This window comes from Typha angustifolia, chromosome 11 (assembly GCF_048772165.1).
Source record: "Typha angustifolia cultivar Huaian chromosome 11, ASM4877216v1, whole genome shotgun sequence".
NCBI classification, from domain to species: Eukaryota; Viridiplantae; Streptophyta; class Magnoliopsida; order Poales; family Typhaceae; genus Typha; species Typha angustifolia.
In genome coordinates this window covers 9,884,078-9,902,456 of record NC_133249.1, presented here as the reverse complement: position 1 = coordinate 9,902,456, position 18,379 = coordinate 9,884,078, and the positions used below count along the sequence as shown (strand labels likewise).

At 36.7% G+C, this 18,379-nt stretch overlaps 1 protein-coding gene across 10 annotated transcripts in view; it reads left to right on the top strand.

Annotated features, from left to right (window-relative positions):
• The window catches only part of LOC140770842 (light-mediated development protein DET1), a 59,699-nt gene that overhangs the window by 35,098 nt on the left and 6,222 nt on the right, over positions 1 to 18,379 (top strand). For 8 of the 10 annotated variants that reach the window (XR_012106066.1, XM_073112140.1, XM_073112145.1 and 5 more), the window contains 2 exons: positions 9,672 to 9,746; positions 10,200 to 10,295. Coding sequence is in view for 8 of the 10 variants with exons in the window: in XM_073112140.1 (XP_072968241.1) it covers positions 9,672 to 9,746; positions 10,200 to 10,295 (171 nt within the window). In the remaining 2 variants the exon portion in view is untranslated. The remainder of the gene's footprint in view (positions 1 to 9,671; positions 9,747 to 10,199; positions 10,296 to 18,379) is intronic. The other 2 variants (XR_012106067.1, XM_073112138.1) reach the window with 1 other exon arrangement.

Genomic DNA, 18,379 nt, shown 5'->3' with positions numbered 1-18,379 from the left:
TTGCGGGCACCCGAATGCATCCGTAGTCCAGCAGCAAACTGCCTCGATTCTCCAACTTAGGATGGCGCTTCGGATCATCCATCACCTTCTGCAACAATCTCAAAATATTTGGTTCAGATGTACATGCATACCTCAGCTCGTCAAGGAAGGAAAAGGTAGGATGAATAGGCTGCAAGCTCGGCGGTATCGGGTTGGCGCGATAGTGCATCCGCCACTTTATTTTCCGTTCCCTTGTATTGAATTTCATAGTCATACCCCAGCAATTTTGTGACTCATCGCTATTGTGCCGGAATGTGTATGCGCTGTCTCATAAAGTATGGAAGGCTTCTTTGATTGGTTCAGATAATGAATCGCCTACCGATTAAATAAGGCCTCCACTTTGTCACCGCATACAGAATTGTCAACATCTCTCTTTTGTAAGTCGATAATTGTTGAGATTTTTATGATAAAGCCTTACTAAAATAGGCAATGGAACGTCCTTCTTGCATTAGTATAGCTCCTATGCTAACACCTGACGTATCACATTTCATAATGAACTCTTTGGTAAAGTCAGGTAGCGCTAGAACGGGTGCCGTCGTCATTGCTGTTTTCAATTTTTCAAAGGCTGTAGTGGCTTCATCCGTCCATCTAAAAGAGTCCTTCAATGAAGAAGTGAGAGGATTAGCGATCTTGCCATATCCGGCGATGAAGCGTTGGTAATATCCGGTCAGTCCCAAAAATCCTCTCAATCCAATGATAGTAGTAGGAATAGGCTAAGCGATCATACATGCAACCTTTTGAGGATCTGCCGCTACACCATTTGCTGAAATGATATGACCTAAATACTCCATCTTTGGTACTCCCCATAGACACTTGGACTTCTTGATCTTCAATTGGTTTTGCTTCAACAAATTCAGCACATCCTTTAAATGCCGGCCAATGCTCTAATTCCGTCCTGCTATACACCAAAATATTGTCAAAAAATACCAAGACATACCTTCACAAGAGAGGCCGAAATATGTCATTCATGAAGCTTTGAAAGGTAGCTAGAGCATTGGTGAGACCAAAAGACATCACCCGGAACTCGTAATGCCCGTCCGGAGTTCGAAATATAGTTTTGTGCACATCCGCCGAGTGAACTCTAATTTGATGATACCTGACCCTCAAGTCAAGCTTACTAAATATAGTCGCCCCTGCAAGCTCATTCAGCAACTCCTCGATAACCGGAATAGGATACCGGTTCTTAACGGTAATAGCGTTTAGTGCTTGATAGTCGACACAAAAATGCTATGTCCCGTCCTTTTTTTGCACCAAAAATATGAGGGATTAGTATGAGCTATGACTTGATTGTATGAGGCCTTGCTCCAATATCTTGGCTACCATCTTTGAAATAACTTCTTTTTGCACATGTGGATACCGATATGGCCTCACGTTTGTCGGTGCAACCTCGGGTACAATCTCTATGCGATAGTCCGCCGCTCTCTTCGGTGGCAACTCCTGTGGTTTCTCAAACAGTCCAGAAAAGTTATCTAATAAATTAGACAATTTAATGGTAGTACCTGGACTCGTTTGAGACTCATCTCCCGTTGGTCCTAACTGAAAAAGATAGGCCAAATCATACGTACAAGCAGCCCCACCATAGGCTGTATCGCAGGAATCGGCGAAGACCGAACACCATCAAGTCGCACATCTTTGTTTCCTTGTTTATATTTCATCCACATGCTCCGGAAATCAAATGTGACGGGTCCCAAACTTTGTAATCAATGAGCACCAAGGATAATGTCCGCTTCTTGCAGCGCCAACGGATACAAGTCCATAATGATGTCGTGTTCTTGTACCCGTATACCGACCCGGCGACAAGTTCTCCGCCCTAAGCTTTGTGCCGTCTCCAATAGCATCGTCAAATCCTGTGGTCGGTTCAGCATTCAAACCCAATCTCCTCACTAGCCTCTCGTCTAGAAAGTTGTGTACTCCTCAAATCGATGAGGATGTGCACACAATACTTTCTAACAAGTCCGTCTACTCGTAGCATCCTCTGTGCGGAAGTACCCAAATATACATGCATCGATATTTCAGCTTTGGATATCTTCCTTCATGCCCTCCTCAACAGCCTCCTCATGGGTCTCCTCTGGACACTCCTCACCATCAACAACCTTATCATCCTCAGGACCATCAATAAGCATCACACTCCCGATTGGTTTAGTACATCGATGATCGGAAGTGAAACGCTCATCACATTGAAAGTAAAGGACATTCGCTCTTCGCTTCTCCACTGGGCAGGTGTGAGAGTTCGAACGGGGGGTTGGTTAGGCCTCTTCTAACATTAGAAGGTCTCAAAGGTGGTCATAGTCTAGTGCTCACAGCCGCTGTTTTTAAAACCGCAGAATTTCTAGCCAGCGTTCTAAGTACAAACCACCCATCTTGGTTGCCCCAATTGGTTTTCGCTACCATCTTTAGAGTCCTATGCTTTTGTTCCATCCTCACGAGCTTCTCAAAGGCCTCCTCAAGAGTAGTAGGACATAGAGCTCGAACATCCGCTTGTATCTTCTCTTGTAGCCTCGAAATAAATGTGATCATCAATGTCTGTTCGAGCTAAGGTGACTCACAACGACTACTAACTCTTTCAAACTCAGCTTGGTACTCTAATACGGTAGTCTTCTGAACCATCTTGCTTAATGTGGCAGCAAAATCTTCATATGCCGCTTTCTCAAATTTGCGTGTAATCCTCCTACAAAAATCAACCCATCCGGTAAATTCACCACCACGAATAACTGATCTATACCAATGTAATGCCGTTCCTTACAGGTGAAAGCTTTCCATCTGGACTTTTGCATCTTCCGTTGTATCTTAACAATCAAAATATTATTCAACTTGAAACACCCAATCTGTTGGATCACCGCCTTAGAATTTTGGAAAGTCCAAGCGTGCGGTTCTCCCCCAAATAGCGTTGTCGGATTCGCGAAAGATCCTTGGTTCAGGTTTAAACCTTTGTGTATGTTGATTACCTTCTCTAAATCCTCAAGCACGTCCATCACCATCTCCATAGGGATCAACCTCATCCTTATAGTGCCAATCCTCATTGACGAAGCACACCGGTGCCGCATGCCTTTCGGGTTCCACCACCGCTGGTCTTGGGTTTTGTAACGGAGGTAAGGGATGACGTGAAGGCATAGGTAGGAGGGGATCATTGACACTCATATGACGCACCTGGACCTGTGGGGTATTGGTTCGATGCGGTCCCACTGCTAGTCTTTTTTGTAACTCCGTTCGTCGTCGAGGAGATAACAAACCCAATCGATTCATGACATATTCCTTGAATTCATTGTAATCCTTTTGCATATTGTCAACTCTATGCAATAACGTTTGGAACATGCCTCTCAGTTCATCCATATTCGAACCCATAGACGTTGGTTGACTCAGTCCTACCATGGTCGCTCCAAATGAATCGGCCTCACGGTTAGGATCATCATGCATTAAGTCCTGCCTTGTCGGTGTGCTCTCCATAGGTCTCCTTGTTGATGTCATTTTCCTTGTTTCAATCATTAATGGACGTCTGAAGTTCGCCAACTCTATTACCAATTGATGGACTCTAATACCACTTTGATAGGCTCTGATACTAAATTGATAGGCTCTGATACCAAATTGATAAGCTCTGATACCAATTGATGAGCTCTGAAACCCAAGATAGGCTACGCTAAGATTCATTCAAGATCTGAATGTATTATAGGAATCAGTCCGCACAACCGTGGAAAAATATTCGTCAGATATTCTCCGGTAGTCAAAAAATTATGAAACCAATTGAGTTGGATCCGTAACTTCCTGATCTACAACTTTTGTATTTACGCCCTTCACAGATTTGAACTGTAGCAAGGATGAAAACACGGAATAACGTGGGTGATGGTGGTGGTGACAGGTGAAGTGGATGTTAGGGTTATGGATGGGTATAGAGATGAGGGTGGATTGTGGAAGTGATTAAGGAAAGTAGACGAAGGGAACGAAGTGGTCGAAATCCCAAAGAAGAGGGGTGACTCGACAGTCGAGGAAGATTATAAGTTAGGAGAAACCTTGCCAACGGTAGAGGTGGAAAGATGGTGAAAAGGGAGAAGGGAGGAGTCTAGAGAGAAGATAGGAGGCAAGAAATCAAGAATCCAATAGCATAATGAAGTTGGCTGCTCTATCTACATATTTATAGAGGCTAGCCAACAAGTTCTAAAATAATATAAAACCCTAATTCTAGAGGATTTCCGTCGATCGCGTTCGAACGTGCCCGATCGTGGTCGAACGCACTCAAAAAGTTCCATCTCTGGATGTGCGAACGCGATACAGGCGTTCGAACGCGGGCGTTCGAATTACCGCCTTCGAACACACAATATGCGTTCTCTGTATTTGCGAACCTGATGCAGGCGTCCTTGCGTTCGAATGCGACTTCTCTTGCGTTCGAATGTGACCTACAGATATTTTATTTTAATGAAAATAAACATCTAATGAAATAAGAAAAGATGCTAATTAAGTGTATCATTATATTAGATGCTATGTGATGCGCAACACACTGTCCATAAGATGTCGGGGCTAGTAATGCTCACATCAGGTAAATCTTTCACTAGGACAGTTACCTTCGATTATGCACTAGTCACTACTGGCTTTTGCATCTCGCCATCTAGAAGAATATTTTGAGTACTTGAGGAAAACTGGAGGCGGGTATAAGTATTAAGGAGGTATCAATTGACTGATTACTAAAAGATGTCCATCCTCCTATTAAATGGTCATTATGGTCCTGGACAACTTTGTAGATTTCTACAAACATTGTGGTTTAGTTATCATTAAGACTTTGTAGATTTCTACAAACTTCCCGCCTACCAATTACATGCATGCCTATGTGCCCACACAACACGCGCAATGTACGTGATAGGATAGACGAGGCCGCCACATGGAGATATACTTATATTTACATAATCCATTCCAAAGGTAAATTATGCTACAATCCAAATAAACATAATAACGTATAAATTTTCAAATCTACAATAATTATACTAGATCACTACATAATTCGGCAAAACTCATATAGGCCATAATAAACCATCAACTTATGACTAATACACAAATAAAATACAATTCAACCTATACAATATCTCATATTATACAAATCACAGTCTAATAAAGTCGAGTATAAATATATAATATCAATACAATTCAATTTCTACATAAGCTATCTTCCATATTACCTCACTTCTAACTCACCTCATCTTTGTTTTAAAATGCTTGATGATGATATCTTAAGTTGTTACCTGGTATCACATATTTGAGAGTTAGAAAAGAAATAAAGAGAGTCATGAATTAAAGACTTAGTGAATAAATTTTATCCTAAATAAATAAATGTCAAATAGAGAGTAAATCATATATTTAATAATATGAATTAGAAATGAGTAAATTATGCAAAACAATTAGGTTATAAGGAAGTCAAAGAAAATTTGATGCAATGCAGTTTTAAATCATAAATCTATCATATGTCTACTCATGCTAGAGATCACAACATAAAATATAAATAATATGTTCATCTCCAATCTTTTCTACATATCAATATACATACTCATATCGAAGATTAATCTAAGAAATGAATGATAAAAGTTTACTCATCTGTAAATATCTTTATAGAGTATCATATAATGATATTGAAAGCTAAAGCATAATATGTATATATAATTATAACATATTTCCTAATATTAGAAAACTTTTTTCATGATAATTCTCACAGTCTAGTCATAATACATAGAATATGTATCCTCATGTCCATCAACTCATCGCTAGCATAGTTCATCGGGTCTCAAATAAGGGGTTTAAGATAAGAAAATGTTTAGGTAATTTCAAGATAGCTGTTCCGGTAGTGGTACGGCACTTGGCACGGGGTGTGCCAGTGGCACACCCTCGTACCAAGTCGTGCCAACCAGCATGAGTGCGTATCGTCCGGCACGACTTATGGAGCCTTGTTGTTTTATTTTGTTTTCTATTTTTATCAATCATTAGTGAATCAACTTTAATTCCCGTGCATGTTTAATATTCATGTTATATCTTAGGAGAATTACAAAATTATAGTTTGTATGAAGATTATGTGAGACGTGACAATAGTTAAAACTATTAGTGAATGAGTTTTGATGATTATCGATAGTATATAGTACAATATTCTTGTGTTATTCTTATACTAGCAAATGAAGTCTTTGATCCTCTTTCTCATGCTACATTTAACTAGATATTAATTTTAATTATTAAATTATTTTCAATTAATATTATGTGTTATATGTTATTATGTGTTCAATTATATTATAGAGTATTCAATTATATTATGAAATGTTCAGTCATTAATATTAGTTTTAATGAATATATTTAATTATATTATGTCTTGAATAATATTTATATTTAGCTGTTATTTTACTTTAATAAAATATGCCATTTACAAAAATAATCTAAAGATAAAATACTATAATGTAGGTTTTAATACATATATTTAAACCAAAAACTAAAAGTTAGCATATTGAAGACCTAAAAACATCTCTAAATATTCTAAAATTTTTATTAAGAATATTATAAATATGTGCCAATAACATGCAGGGGAGTGTCGAGGAGCGTCGCTCAGTACCTCCTATTTTGTGCCTGGCACGGCGCGTGCCACTAGCACGGCTATCGTTGGGTAATATAAAATTAGACATTTATTCAATTAGAATCCATTCGTATAAATATGACGATTTATTAGGTTTTAAAATAACTAGATTTGATATGAAATATATTTAATTATGATAACATTAATATGCTATTACTACAAATTATATTTATTTATTAAGAATCCTAGTTTGCTAATTATACAATAAACATATAATAATTAATCTCTTTTTCTATAAAACAGACAATAGTTAAATATATATGCTTTATAAATAAAAATATAAGTATAAACAAAATCTAATTATACTTATTTTTTTATTCTTACTCTTTATAAATAAAAATATAAGTATAAACGAAATCTAATTATACTTATTTTCTGATTCTTACTCTTGCTTGGTTAATTATTAATTATACGAAAAATAATCATTGAATATTCAATCATGTATTAAATAGATAGTCCTACTATTTCATTTTATACATAATAATATATGTTAAATGTTAAAATTACATAAATATGAGTACAAATTGAAATATATGTTACGATTCAGCTAGATAAGGCTTCGACCTGACTAACCCGTCTCGAAGGAAATAACTTTTGCTTTGGAAGAATAAAGATTTCTGGCAGTCGCATTTGAACGCGACTTCGAACGCCTGCATACATTCGCAAATAAGAGAATGTATTTAGTGCGTTCGAACGCCTACACACGTTCGCAAATACAGAGAACATATTTAGCGTGTTCAAATGTGTTCGTCCCGCGTTCTAACACGATGGGCGATATGCATTACTCTAGGGCTATCTTTTGATTGTTTTGCTTGTTAGGTTAGCCTCTAAATATGTTGAAGGCAATCTGATTGAACTATTGATGAATTGTTAAAGTTTTACCTTCCTATACCTCTATCTCTTTCCTCTAATAGCACCCATCATTGGATATCGTTTCCTTCCTCCTTCAATATGGTCGTGCCCACTTGCCTCTCAAGGATCGGTCCACCCTCTACCCCTTCGTCTAGCTTAATGTTCTATCTCACCATTGCTGCCATTGCCACCCCCAATACCCAACCATTATTCCATCTTTCATTAATCACGTCCATTTTGCCACCATCTAACCAACAGTCAATATTTCCTTTATAACTTCTGACCTACACCTCCAATCAACATGATTTCGGTTGCGTTGGATCTCTTACTTCAAGAAAAACAACCTTTCAAAGTCTCATATCTATTGGACAGCTAGAAGCAGTTCTTCTCGAAAGTTCCCCCTAGATCGGAATCGAGATTGATCTAGAGTTTCATTTGCAACTTCATTAAGCTGAATGTAACAATATACATGAATTTGACTATAATTAATAAACCTATAAGTATTAATCTAATAATAATATAAGATAAAGATATATATATATATATATACAAATATTACTAATTATAATTATTTACTAATTGTACTAATTATGTTTAGTTAGTAATCATATTAGTGAGGATATATCCTTAAAATAACTGCCTAAACAACCTAACTTAAATTAAATTAAGTAAAATTAAAATTAAAATTAAAAGAAAAATATAGAAAGAGAACCAAAAGAAGTTTAGAAAAACTCTTGGTAATGCTGTCTCAACCCAGCACTACCACTCAGCACTGAGGAAGATTGATATTAATGCATTTATAATTTTTATACATTCAAAAATAGGAAAATTTGCATATAACACCTTGTCTTTTAATAGAATTGTGGTTTACACCATACATTTTCGCTATTTGCAAATCGAGCCTTATAATTTAGCAAATATGTGCAGAAAATACCCTACCATTAGATCAGTTAGTTAAACTTAACCAAATCTCGAGTTAAGTTAACTATATTAAAAAATTACGAAAATATCCTCAACCAAGTTATACTAAGAGCATTTTAGCCATTTTAGAAATAAGAGTATTTTAGTTATTTTAGAAAAAATATCTCTAGTTAATGGAATATTCTGATGGTGTAGTTCAAATCTAACCAGAATGTTTTTTGCATATATCTGTTATATCATAAGATTCGATTTACGAATAATAAAAATGTAGGGTGTAAATCACAATTACATTATAAAGCATAGTGTTATATACAAATTTCTCTCAGAAATAATATGTGGTTTTCTTCATATTGTAAGTTGAAAGTATGAGATGCATTCTATTTAAATTCTAGTGTATGTGCCCGTACAATCAGGGTCCTATATGCATTTGAGGTCCCTATGCTGGCCTTATAGTGCCACCACACCTGCATATGACCTTTATCTGACTTGGGTCTTTATATAGAGAGAAGCGTCTATCTTCTATTATTTATTCAAATCTTCCATGTCTTTTTTGATTTCCAACTTTCTTTGCTTCCTACATATGCTCGCATATGGGTTCGCATACAGATTATTGGCTATGCAGTCCCTTGACCGCCACATATTATGACTGCCTTTTAGAACATTGATGAAATATTCTGGAAAAATGTCTCTTCTATCCATAAAATGATGTTTTGTAGTTGAACTGTCAATTGCATGTGTAAAAGATGCAAGTTTTCACTTTAAATTGTAGTTTTATTCTTTTTCTAAAGTCTGATGCTAATGGTTGTGGATATGGAGAGGAAAAGTTGAAGAGTTATGAACTAGGGAGTCAACTAGTGGAGGATAAACCTACCAGACAGATTTTTCTTCTTAATTTCTTATGTTAGTTGAACATGACTAGAGTTCTCATCTTACACGATTGGGTAATGAGACAACCTGCATATAAAGTTCAGAACAAATTTTTAGAACCAATTTCCTTATTTCGCTACCAGAGATTGTCCTGGATAAGGATCTCATGTTTTCAGTTGGAAATCGAAAGGTATGTCGGGTCCTTTATAGAGAAGACATATCGTAGATATTTGTAATTGAGCATATATCATATTTTGGAGGACAATAGTATTTCACTGCTGCAAATATGGAAAATTGGAATCCCAGGATTATACTATTTTTTTTTTTTTATGAACAGCATTTTACTGTTAAATCTTACCATTTATCAATCAGTAAGTGTAATCTGTGATATCTGCCACAGGGTAAACTACTAGTTATGCCTAGTGATACAGCATCTGCAATTTATAGCATGACTAGTGAGGGCAAGTTGAATGAGGTGAAACATCTACTGGTATATGCTGTTGTATTAGCTCTTAAGGCAGCATCTAGATATCTATGTTGTAGAGCAGCTGATGATTTCTTTCTTTCTGTCATCTAGTAGCCTACTATCCTTGAAATATTAGATGACCATATTATCATATAATATAGATGTCCATGTGCTTTATGAATTTTCCAATAGACACTGCTTGTCAAATGGCAGGCCGAATATTAACACTGGAATTTATGACATTATCATAGTTTGTTCTCCTTACTCTGTTCTACTCTTCTGATAAGAAACTTAATGAGGAATTATTAATTGTTGGTGGTACTAGCCTAACCTTTTTTCACTCGTTATGAGACCTGAGAAAAGCATTCTAGCAGTTTCACAAAGCAACCCTTCTTTTTGTCACTTAAAATAGTACTTCTGAAAGATATTTTTGCTTTAAATTTGCTGTTGTTCCTTTGGCAGTTCGTGAAGAAAATGATGACCTCATTACCCTACACTTGCCAATCACAAAGCCCTTCGCCCTACTTTGACCTATCACTTTTCCGGTATGATGAAAAGGTATGGATTTTAGTTAATCTCTCTCTTTATGATGTCCAATATTGGTTAGTTTAAGCTTCAGTAATTGCCATTATTGGCACCATGTATCAAATTAAGAAGGCTTTTTTCTCTGTGATTCTTTAATTATTTGATTTCCAATTGATTTTTATAGCATAGGAGTCTGTTTCTGATGTGCTGCTCAAATTCCAAAAGTTCATACCTACAATGTTAGATTCATTTTGCGGATGTCTCAACATGAAGTATTTACCTTATCCATGCCATGAATTATTCAAATATGTATCTCTCGATTCCTTTTTGCTCCTAGACTTCCAGCTTTGCACACCCCTACTACCTACAGCATAGTAGATGGGTATGTGATTAGCCACCCCTTACTGAGACTATGCTCAATTGTGCCGAAGGTCTAAGAAACACTTGCCACACTTGTTTACTCATTATTGGCTTTTATTAGGTAATACCAAATCCAAGTCCCCTAATAATGGGAACAGTTAAATCTGTTTTGGTAGCACGAGTCTCATTAAGCATAAAATTTATAAAACATAATTACTCCTAATTAACTGCTTTTTTTAGGTTATACCAAATCTGATTCCCCTAATAATGGCAGCATTTAAATTTATTTTAGTAACATGGGCCTCACTAAGCATAAAGTATAAAAACTTTGCTTAATAACAAAGCTGATATTACTCCTCATTTATGGCAAAGACCTAATTTTTTTTTTCATTAAATTTTTTCCCACTAATGGCAATAGGTAAATATGTTTGTGTACCATATTATTAATTTCTCCTACCATCACATGGGATACATTTGGTAACTTGAGCAATATGTCAATTTATTTAAAAAATTTATCCCCAAAATATCTTTTCTCAAAACAACCTTTGCTTTAATTCAAGAAGTCCATCATCTTCTTCCAAGAGATCTAATCGATTTCTCATTAACAAACTATGTAGGTTTTTCAAAATCAAACCACCAACACACCAAATGTGTGTAGTCACTCCTAAGGAGTTTAATGTACAAATAAATCTTACTAAGAAAAAAAGAGAAAGAAAACTTGTCAAGTGGGGACTAGATTGCTTTATTTTATATCTTTTGATTTACCTTTAAAACTCTTGCTTCAATATGAAATATGAACTTCTTTTATAGGCTCGAGAAGGCTCTTTTTCGTTTAAAATAATGTGAAGCAATGAAGACTATTTTACAACACCTTTTAGATAGATAAAATAATGAAATTGAACTTTGTGGCCTGAAGATAATTTGTAGATATTTGAGTTGTCTTTCTAAGATGACAAGCAATATTTTGAAATGCGGTTGCGGGTGGCGGGTGGCAGGCGGCCACCCTATCTCCTAGTGTCTAGGTGGAAGGTAGGTGAGAAGACAATCTTGCATTTTTAACATAAAAAAATAAAAACAAATAAATAAACATAGATAATATACATTATGCATTTATAGAGTTATATGTAAGTTGTAACCAATATAATATATACAAAAAATCTAATAGTGCACTACACCAAAATACTAAATAACATAATCACAATTCAAATAACAAGTTCACAACCATAATGTTAATACGACTGGGATTGAACCTAGTTGTCTCAAGTGGAATCATTTTTGTTTTCCCAGAATAAAGGTTTTGGCTGTCAAAGTTGTGTTCGAATGCCTGCATACATTTGCAAATACAGAGAAAGTGATTTGCCTATTAGAACGCAAAAAATCGAACGCCTAATCGAATGCCTACATGTGTTTGTAAATACAAAGAATGTGTTTTGCCCATTCGAATGCGCCCCGACCCTATTTTGAACGCACTCGATGAGAATGCATTATTTTTAGGATTATTTCTAGTTTATTTTGCCTGTTAGATTAGCTTCTAAATATGTGGAAGGCAATCTTATTGTGGTTATCGAATGAAATAGAGTTTCTTCCACCATTATTCTCCTCGTTCCTTCCTCGGCTCCGTTGCCGATCGGCCTACTACCCTAAACCCTTAGGGGAGGCCCTCTTTCGCTCTCTTCTTCTACTCTCCCTACCGTCGCATTAACCCTATCCATCATCTGTAATCTTCCATCTCCATTAATCCTACTGTTGCCACCCCATTACTGTCTGTTTACCACCACCATATTTCACCTAGGAGTCCGTGTCTCCACCCACGGATCTCAATTCCTTAGATCTTCCAACCTTCATACACTATTTCGACGATATCTCTCGATTTACATATCCGATTTGAGTGAAATTAGATTCGTCGGAAAGCTCTTTACTAGGGCTACAACGTATCAAAATTTCACGTCGATCCAACTATTAGCTCCATCGGAAAATATCTCGAAAACTCGGCGCAAGTTTCTACCCAAAACTATTTGCGAGTCAGATCATCGAATCAACCCTTTCTAAGGGGAGATCGTATCAAATGTCCACATTAAATAACATAAATACATAATCAAAAATTCAAAATTATCATAACCATAAGTTCCTAGCAACAAGTTCACAACCATGGAACCCAATTTCGGTGGATCTTGTGTCGGATTGGCCGATCTTGCTTGATACAGGTGAGGGTGGTCGAGTATGCGTTATATTCAACTCATATTTGATCCCTTTCTTTTCTCTCTCTCATTTCTAATTTCTTATTTCTCTACTCCTACCTAATCCACCGACACCCAAGCAGATATTCGGCTTGACGTTTGGCGATGCTCTCCGATGAAAATTTGACGATCTCGACCTCCGATAACCTTGGGTGAGTTTTTTTTGTTTTTTGTTTTCTTTTTCTTTCTTCTCTCTTTCTTCCTTTTTTTCTTTCGGCGATCTCCAACGAGCCTTATCCCTACTCTTTCTTTCTTCCTCCCTTTTGCTCTCTCTTAGTCTCTGTCACAGTTATTATAGCAGATTTTTTTGCTATAATAACAGTGATTGAGGAAGAGATAGAGAGAAAAAGAGGGAAAGAGAGAGAAAGAGAAGTAAGAAAATAAAACTTAAAATCATAAAATAATTAAATTTGCCTTGTGGTAGTAAGAGAGAGGGATGAAAAGAGATAGAATTTTATTTTTTACGAGAGCTAGCTTGGTGCTTTTCAAAGTTTTGACTTTTGAGTAAGTTAATATATTTTTTAAAGTTTTTTTTTGGCTTCATATGTGAGTAATTTTTATTTTTCTTATTTTTTGTCATTTTTTCTAAGTTTTTCTAGATTATTAAATAATATTTAGAATTTTATGTAATTAAAAATGATGCAAGCTACTAATACGGCTAATATGTATCATTTTTTTGAACGGTCGATCCCAATCTTGATATCAAGTTTTGCAACCTCGTTCACAACCATAAGAACTAACATATCATCAAAATTATCAAGTTAATTACAAGTTCACAATCGTACTATGAAGGCCCTCTTCTAATATTCACAATCTATTGGAGGATCTTTGTCTACCAAACATTCTTATTGAAATCATCATCAAGATCTAGCTCAATATCATCCTCATCGTTTGTTTTCTTTTCTGACTACTTTTCTAGAGAAGTGGAAAGAGTGCTATTAGTAATAGCTTGAGTAATCTAGTGCTCCTTTATCTTAAATATTCTTTGGGTCGTGATGCTTTTATCATCATCTCCTAAGTTAACCATTTCATTGCATTATTTCTATGATTTGAAGTGACTGGATCCTTCTTTTTTGCTATCTTTCAATCCTTAATTCTTGTATTAAATTGTATATAAATAAGGTCATTCAACCTCTTCACTTTTGATCTATTTCTCTTTTTTGAATGAATCTAAAATCAAAGTTTAAATTAATTTGACAATAAAGTTCATCAATTTAGCTTTGTCAATATAATATTACAATGATTAATAATATATTACCTATTCAAAGGAGCTCTGATATCTTTCACATCCTAAAGAGCTATATGTTAAATTAAGAATTTTAATCACCACATTTTTCAAGTAGGGCAATGTCTCCATTTACATTCCATTAATGAGCTATAACCATAAAAATTAAAAAATAACTCAATAACATACAAACGAATAGTAGAATAAACCCTCTTTCCTTCTTCAATTTTTAACCATTTGTAACGTAAAATTTCATCCAAAATAAACATAACCGTTAATTTCTCCTTCTCCAAAAGACTCTGCATTATAAGAAATGAAGTGACAAATTTTGTAACCCTAGGTCTCACGATTTTCCTTTTTATATGAATTAACGCATCAAACTCAATGCCTTGTGATGTCTACAAATAAAGACACTAACTTATCTCCCACATTTAGTTGAGCCTTTACTCATTCGTTGGATATCATCTCAAATATCAAATTTATATAGTGGGCAACATAAGATATCCAGAATATACGGAAATATTTTTGCTTTAGCAACTATACGACTACTAAATTAGCAGCAACATTATGAGTCACAACTTAAAGCATATTTTTCTCTCCCACTTCTTTAATGCCCTCAATAACAATATCATGGATGCATTCACCTACATGTGAATGTTTTGAGTGATCAACTAAATGTAGAAAACTAATCCTTAGCTCACAATTGACATATAAATTTGTAATGCTTCTTCTTCTTCAATTTATCTATGCATTAGTCAAAATTGAGCAGCCATTTTTCTTCCATGCAATTCTATACTTCTTTAAATCATCATTTGTTTTAACCATTTGCTTCAAAAGTGGCTCACGTAACTCATGCATAAGTGCTGACCAACTGCTTTCAACAATTTATGAAATGATTTATCAGTAACAGTATTAAAGGGAATGCCACACTTATAAATCCAATGATCTAAGTACAGTAGCACTCTATCTTTTTGTTCTTTTACAAAGGTATCTTTTATGTTTATCTGTATTATCTTCCTTTGCTCTCTAATTGCAACTTTTTGATTAATAGAGGTCTATATATCTAAAAGACCTCTACTTCTTGGCCTTTTACTTCCAACATCTAAAATTTCTAAAGTAAGAAATATGAGCTTGTCATTGCATATTCACGGATAGGCAGGTGCACAGTTGCAAGCAAAAGATAAGGCGTCAAGAACCTCGTCCTTGGATTTGGTACATTATATCACAAATCTATGTTTGCCTTGGTAAAAATACTCAAGGATTTGTGTTGATATGGGATGTGATGGAGAATGAGGTGTACTGTGAAGGACGAGGGGACGAGTCTTACACTGGGAGCAATAGTAGGATGCGCAGGAGTTAGGAGGCCTAATGAATTGCTCATGGAAATGTTAGTAGAGTTCGGGAGATCATGGCAGGCTGCTTTGATTAAGGACTCGAAAACTGGGCAAGCTGTGGTGATGGCTCATCGTGCAGTGTTGTGCAGGAAGCAAAAGGGAAAGTATGTCGGCCAAGTATTTGGAATGACAGGGTTATTGGTGAAATGATTTTCACTCAACTTGTGAAGGACAACTTGATGGACCAAGCTTATCATTGGGCATACACCAATCAGCTTATGAATGCGGTGAAGTTTGGAGTCTATGAGGGGATATTGATCCTTTGGGCAGTAAACGTTGATGTCCGCTCTTGTTCAATCATAGTCAAGACTCAAGAGTTAACCTTGAGGGTGCAAGGGATGTCATTCAACTCTGTGCATGTCAAAATCCTGTTTGACATTGGGAGAGAATATTGGGGCAGCTTTACTAAAGAGAGTAAAAGATGGTTTAAGTGAATGCATGTGTGACAGATGAGTGGTCAAGGACCGAGCACGCTGTAAAGACATGGGGGACATTGTTGAAGGCAACTGAATCTTAGTCTTCGGAAGAATTCACTATGGTATGAGTCAAGTACCTAGGTTGTGCGCCCTAATTCAGAGGATGCGATGACGTGAAGGTCACCAAAGTTGGAAGTCAAGTGCGACTTGGCTAAATTGAAGTGTGGTGACTTGCAATTAACTACAAAATATGTGAGAGATACTTCTAACAGGGACAGTAAGTTGCACAAAACTTCAGTGGAAATTGGTACGAGGTATTGGAACACAGAATTCTTGTCCTATTGAAGAGTTAGTGTGATGTGTGAGGATGCCAAGGCCGCTATGGGTTCTGACTTAGAGAATATGATAGATCCCGAGTCCACAAGTTACCATAATCCAAAACTAAATGTAGATTCCAACTCACAAATTATGGAGAGCCTGAATCTGATCTTAGAATTGGATTCTGAGGGGTATTAAAATCCCAAAAGTATCTGCAGATACTGGGGTTAAGAGCTAAGTAGCAATTCGATCATTGGAATCGGATGCTATTTAGGGGTTTGTTAGATCAAGGATGGAGGGAATGATCTATTGGAATGGATCATGGAGGCTGTAGCCGAGTGGTGGATATGGTGGAGCTTGGCTAGCGTAGGTGAAGGTGGAGTAATGGTGGCGTGCGAAAGATATAGGTGCTGCACAAGGTAGAGAAGAGGTGGGAGAGAGTATGCCATTTCTCCAGGACAAGAGAGGCGACCAGATGGAAGAGGAAGGTAGCTCGGCTTCCAACAATGGTCGATCTTACCTTGGCTGAAAAAGGGGGGGATAAACTAGGTCAAAAAAGGAGGAAGAAGACAAGTTCATTAATTGATAATTTGACTAGGTGGCTACCACATTTGTTTTATAGGTGGCTACAAATCCTCTCTAGTCCAAACTAACCACATAGGTTAATGATTTGATCCATAGGGTCTAAAATGCAAAGCAACAACTAATAAGCAAAACAATACAAAGAACAAATTATCTAGGGTTGCAACGAAAACCCTGACTCCTCTTGGGCATCGAGCCCAATAAGATGTGGGTTGCCTAGGCTTGGTCCAGCTGAGCCACAACAGAATAGGACTTCAACTCTTTGTGGAGATCACGATGCTTCCAAAGGGCTTAGTACAGTGATCTACTTTAGAGGAAGGGTTAGAGTGTTTGAATAGTGAAGTTATTTTTATGGAAGCAAAAGTCAATAGCGCCAAGACCAACATTCGTTCTAATCTAGAGAATGTAGTGGTTTTGGAAAGGAAATTGGGAGTATTTTGGGTGAAAGTGTTAAAGCATCGACGAGACATCAATAGCTCGTATGGGGAGAATGTTATGGAGTACACTTGGAGCAAATATCTTAGTAAGTCTTTGGATGTGTAGGAGAATTTACGGACTCAACACCTTTGAACCCCATAAGTGGCAGAATTGGGGTCTCGCTTGGTTAGTGGGGAAGGGATGATGTGTATGCAAGTGTTGTAATTGTATTGATTTGGCATAGCATAAACCTTTAACCCAATGACAAATCACCTGCCGACAAGGCAAATATGGCGGCACATGCCTATGAAAGTTTCAAAATGTAGAGAAAGGGAGAGATAAAGAGAGAGTACTTACCGTATTGTCAAATCATCACGGCCCAACCTCCGCCACCAACCCTTGCCCTAGTTTATTTAGTCATGGGGAAGAGAAGAAATCATGGCATTTGAAATATCAATCACTTAATAGATCTCGATTTAAAAGACAAGATCCATTCTAAACGAGTCTCAGTGCCTACCTTAGAATTGAACCGATCTGCTTCACTAAATCGTCTTCCTCAACCAATCTTTTCTCCTTAAACCCTTGCTGCTACAACTCATGTCCTCCACCTTTAGCCCCAACATGATCATAGCTCTGTGCTATGAGATGGGAGGAAGGGCATTTGTTGGCTAACATGCCATCATGTCAGTCAACATAGCAATCTGTGGTTCTGACACAATGATGTGATCTATGTCAAATCGGATCACCTTGCGCACATTAGGCTCATGGTATGAGATTTTAGACTCATTACTCAAATCAATTATCTAGTTAAAGAGTTAAATTCAGCACTTGTGTTTAATTATTTTCAGCCTATGTAGTTGAGTCGATCTATTGGTGAACTTGATGTGGTTTAATTAATAATTGTGGTATTGGCCAGCCGGTTGACCTCCGATATAAATTGTGGAGTGCAACCTAATTTAGTCATGCTAGAAACTAATTAATCAATTCCTCTATCTCCTTTCTTCTTGACCTAGGCTTTCCCTCCCCCCTCCAACCCTAGTCGCAAGCTATTATTGCCCACCAGTTCCTCCCTCATTTCCTCTGTCGGACCTCCTCTCCTCCTTTGGTACCTACCATGTTCTCCCCCTTCTTTCTTCACTCTTTTCACGTGCAAACCCTGTTTGGACGC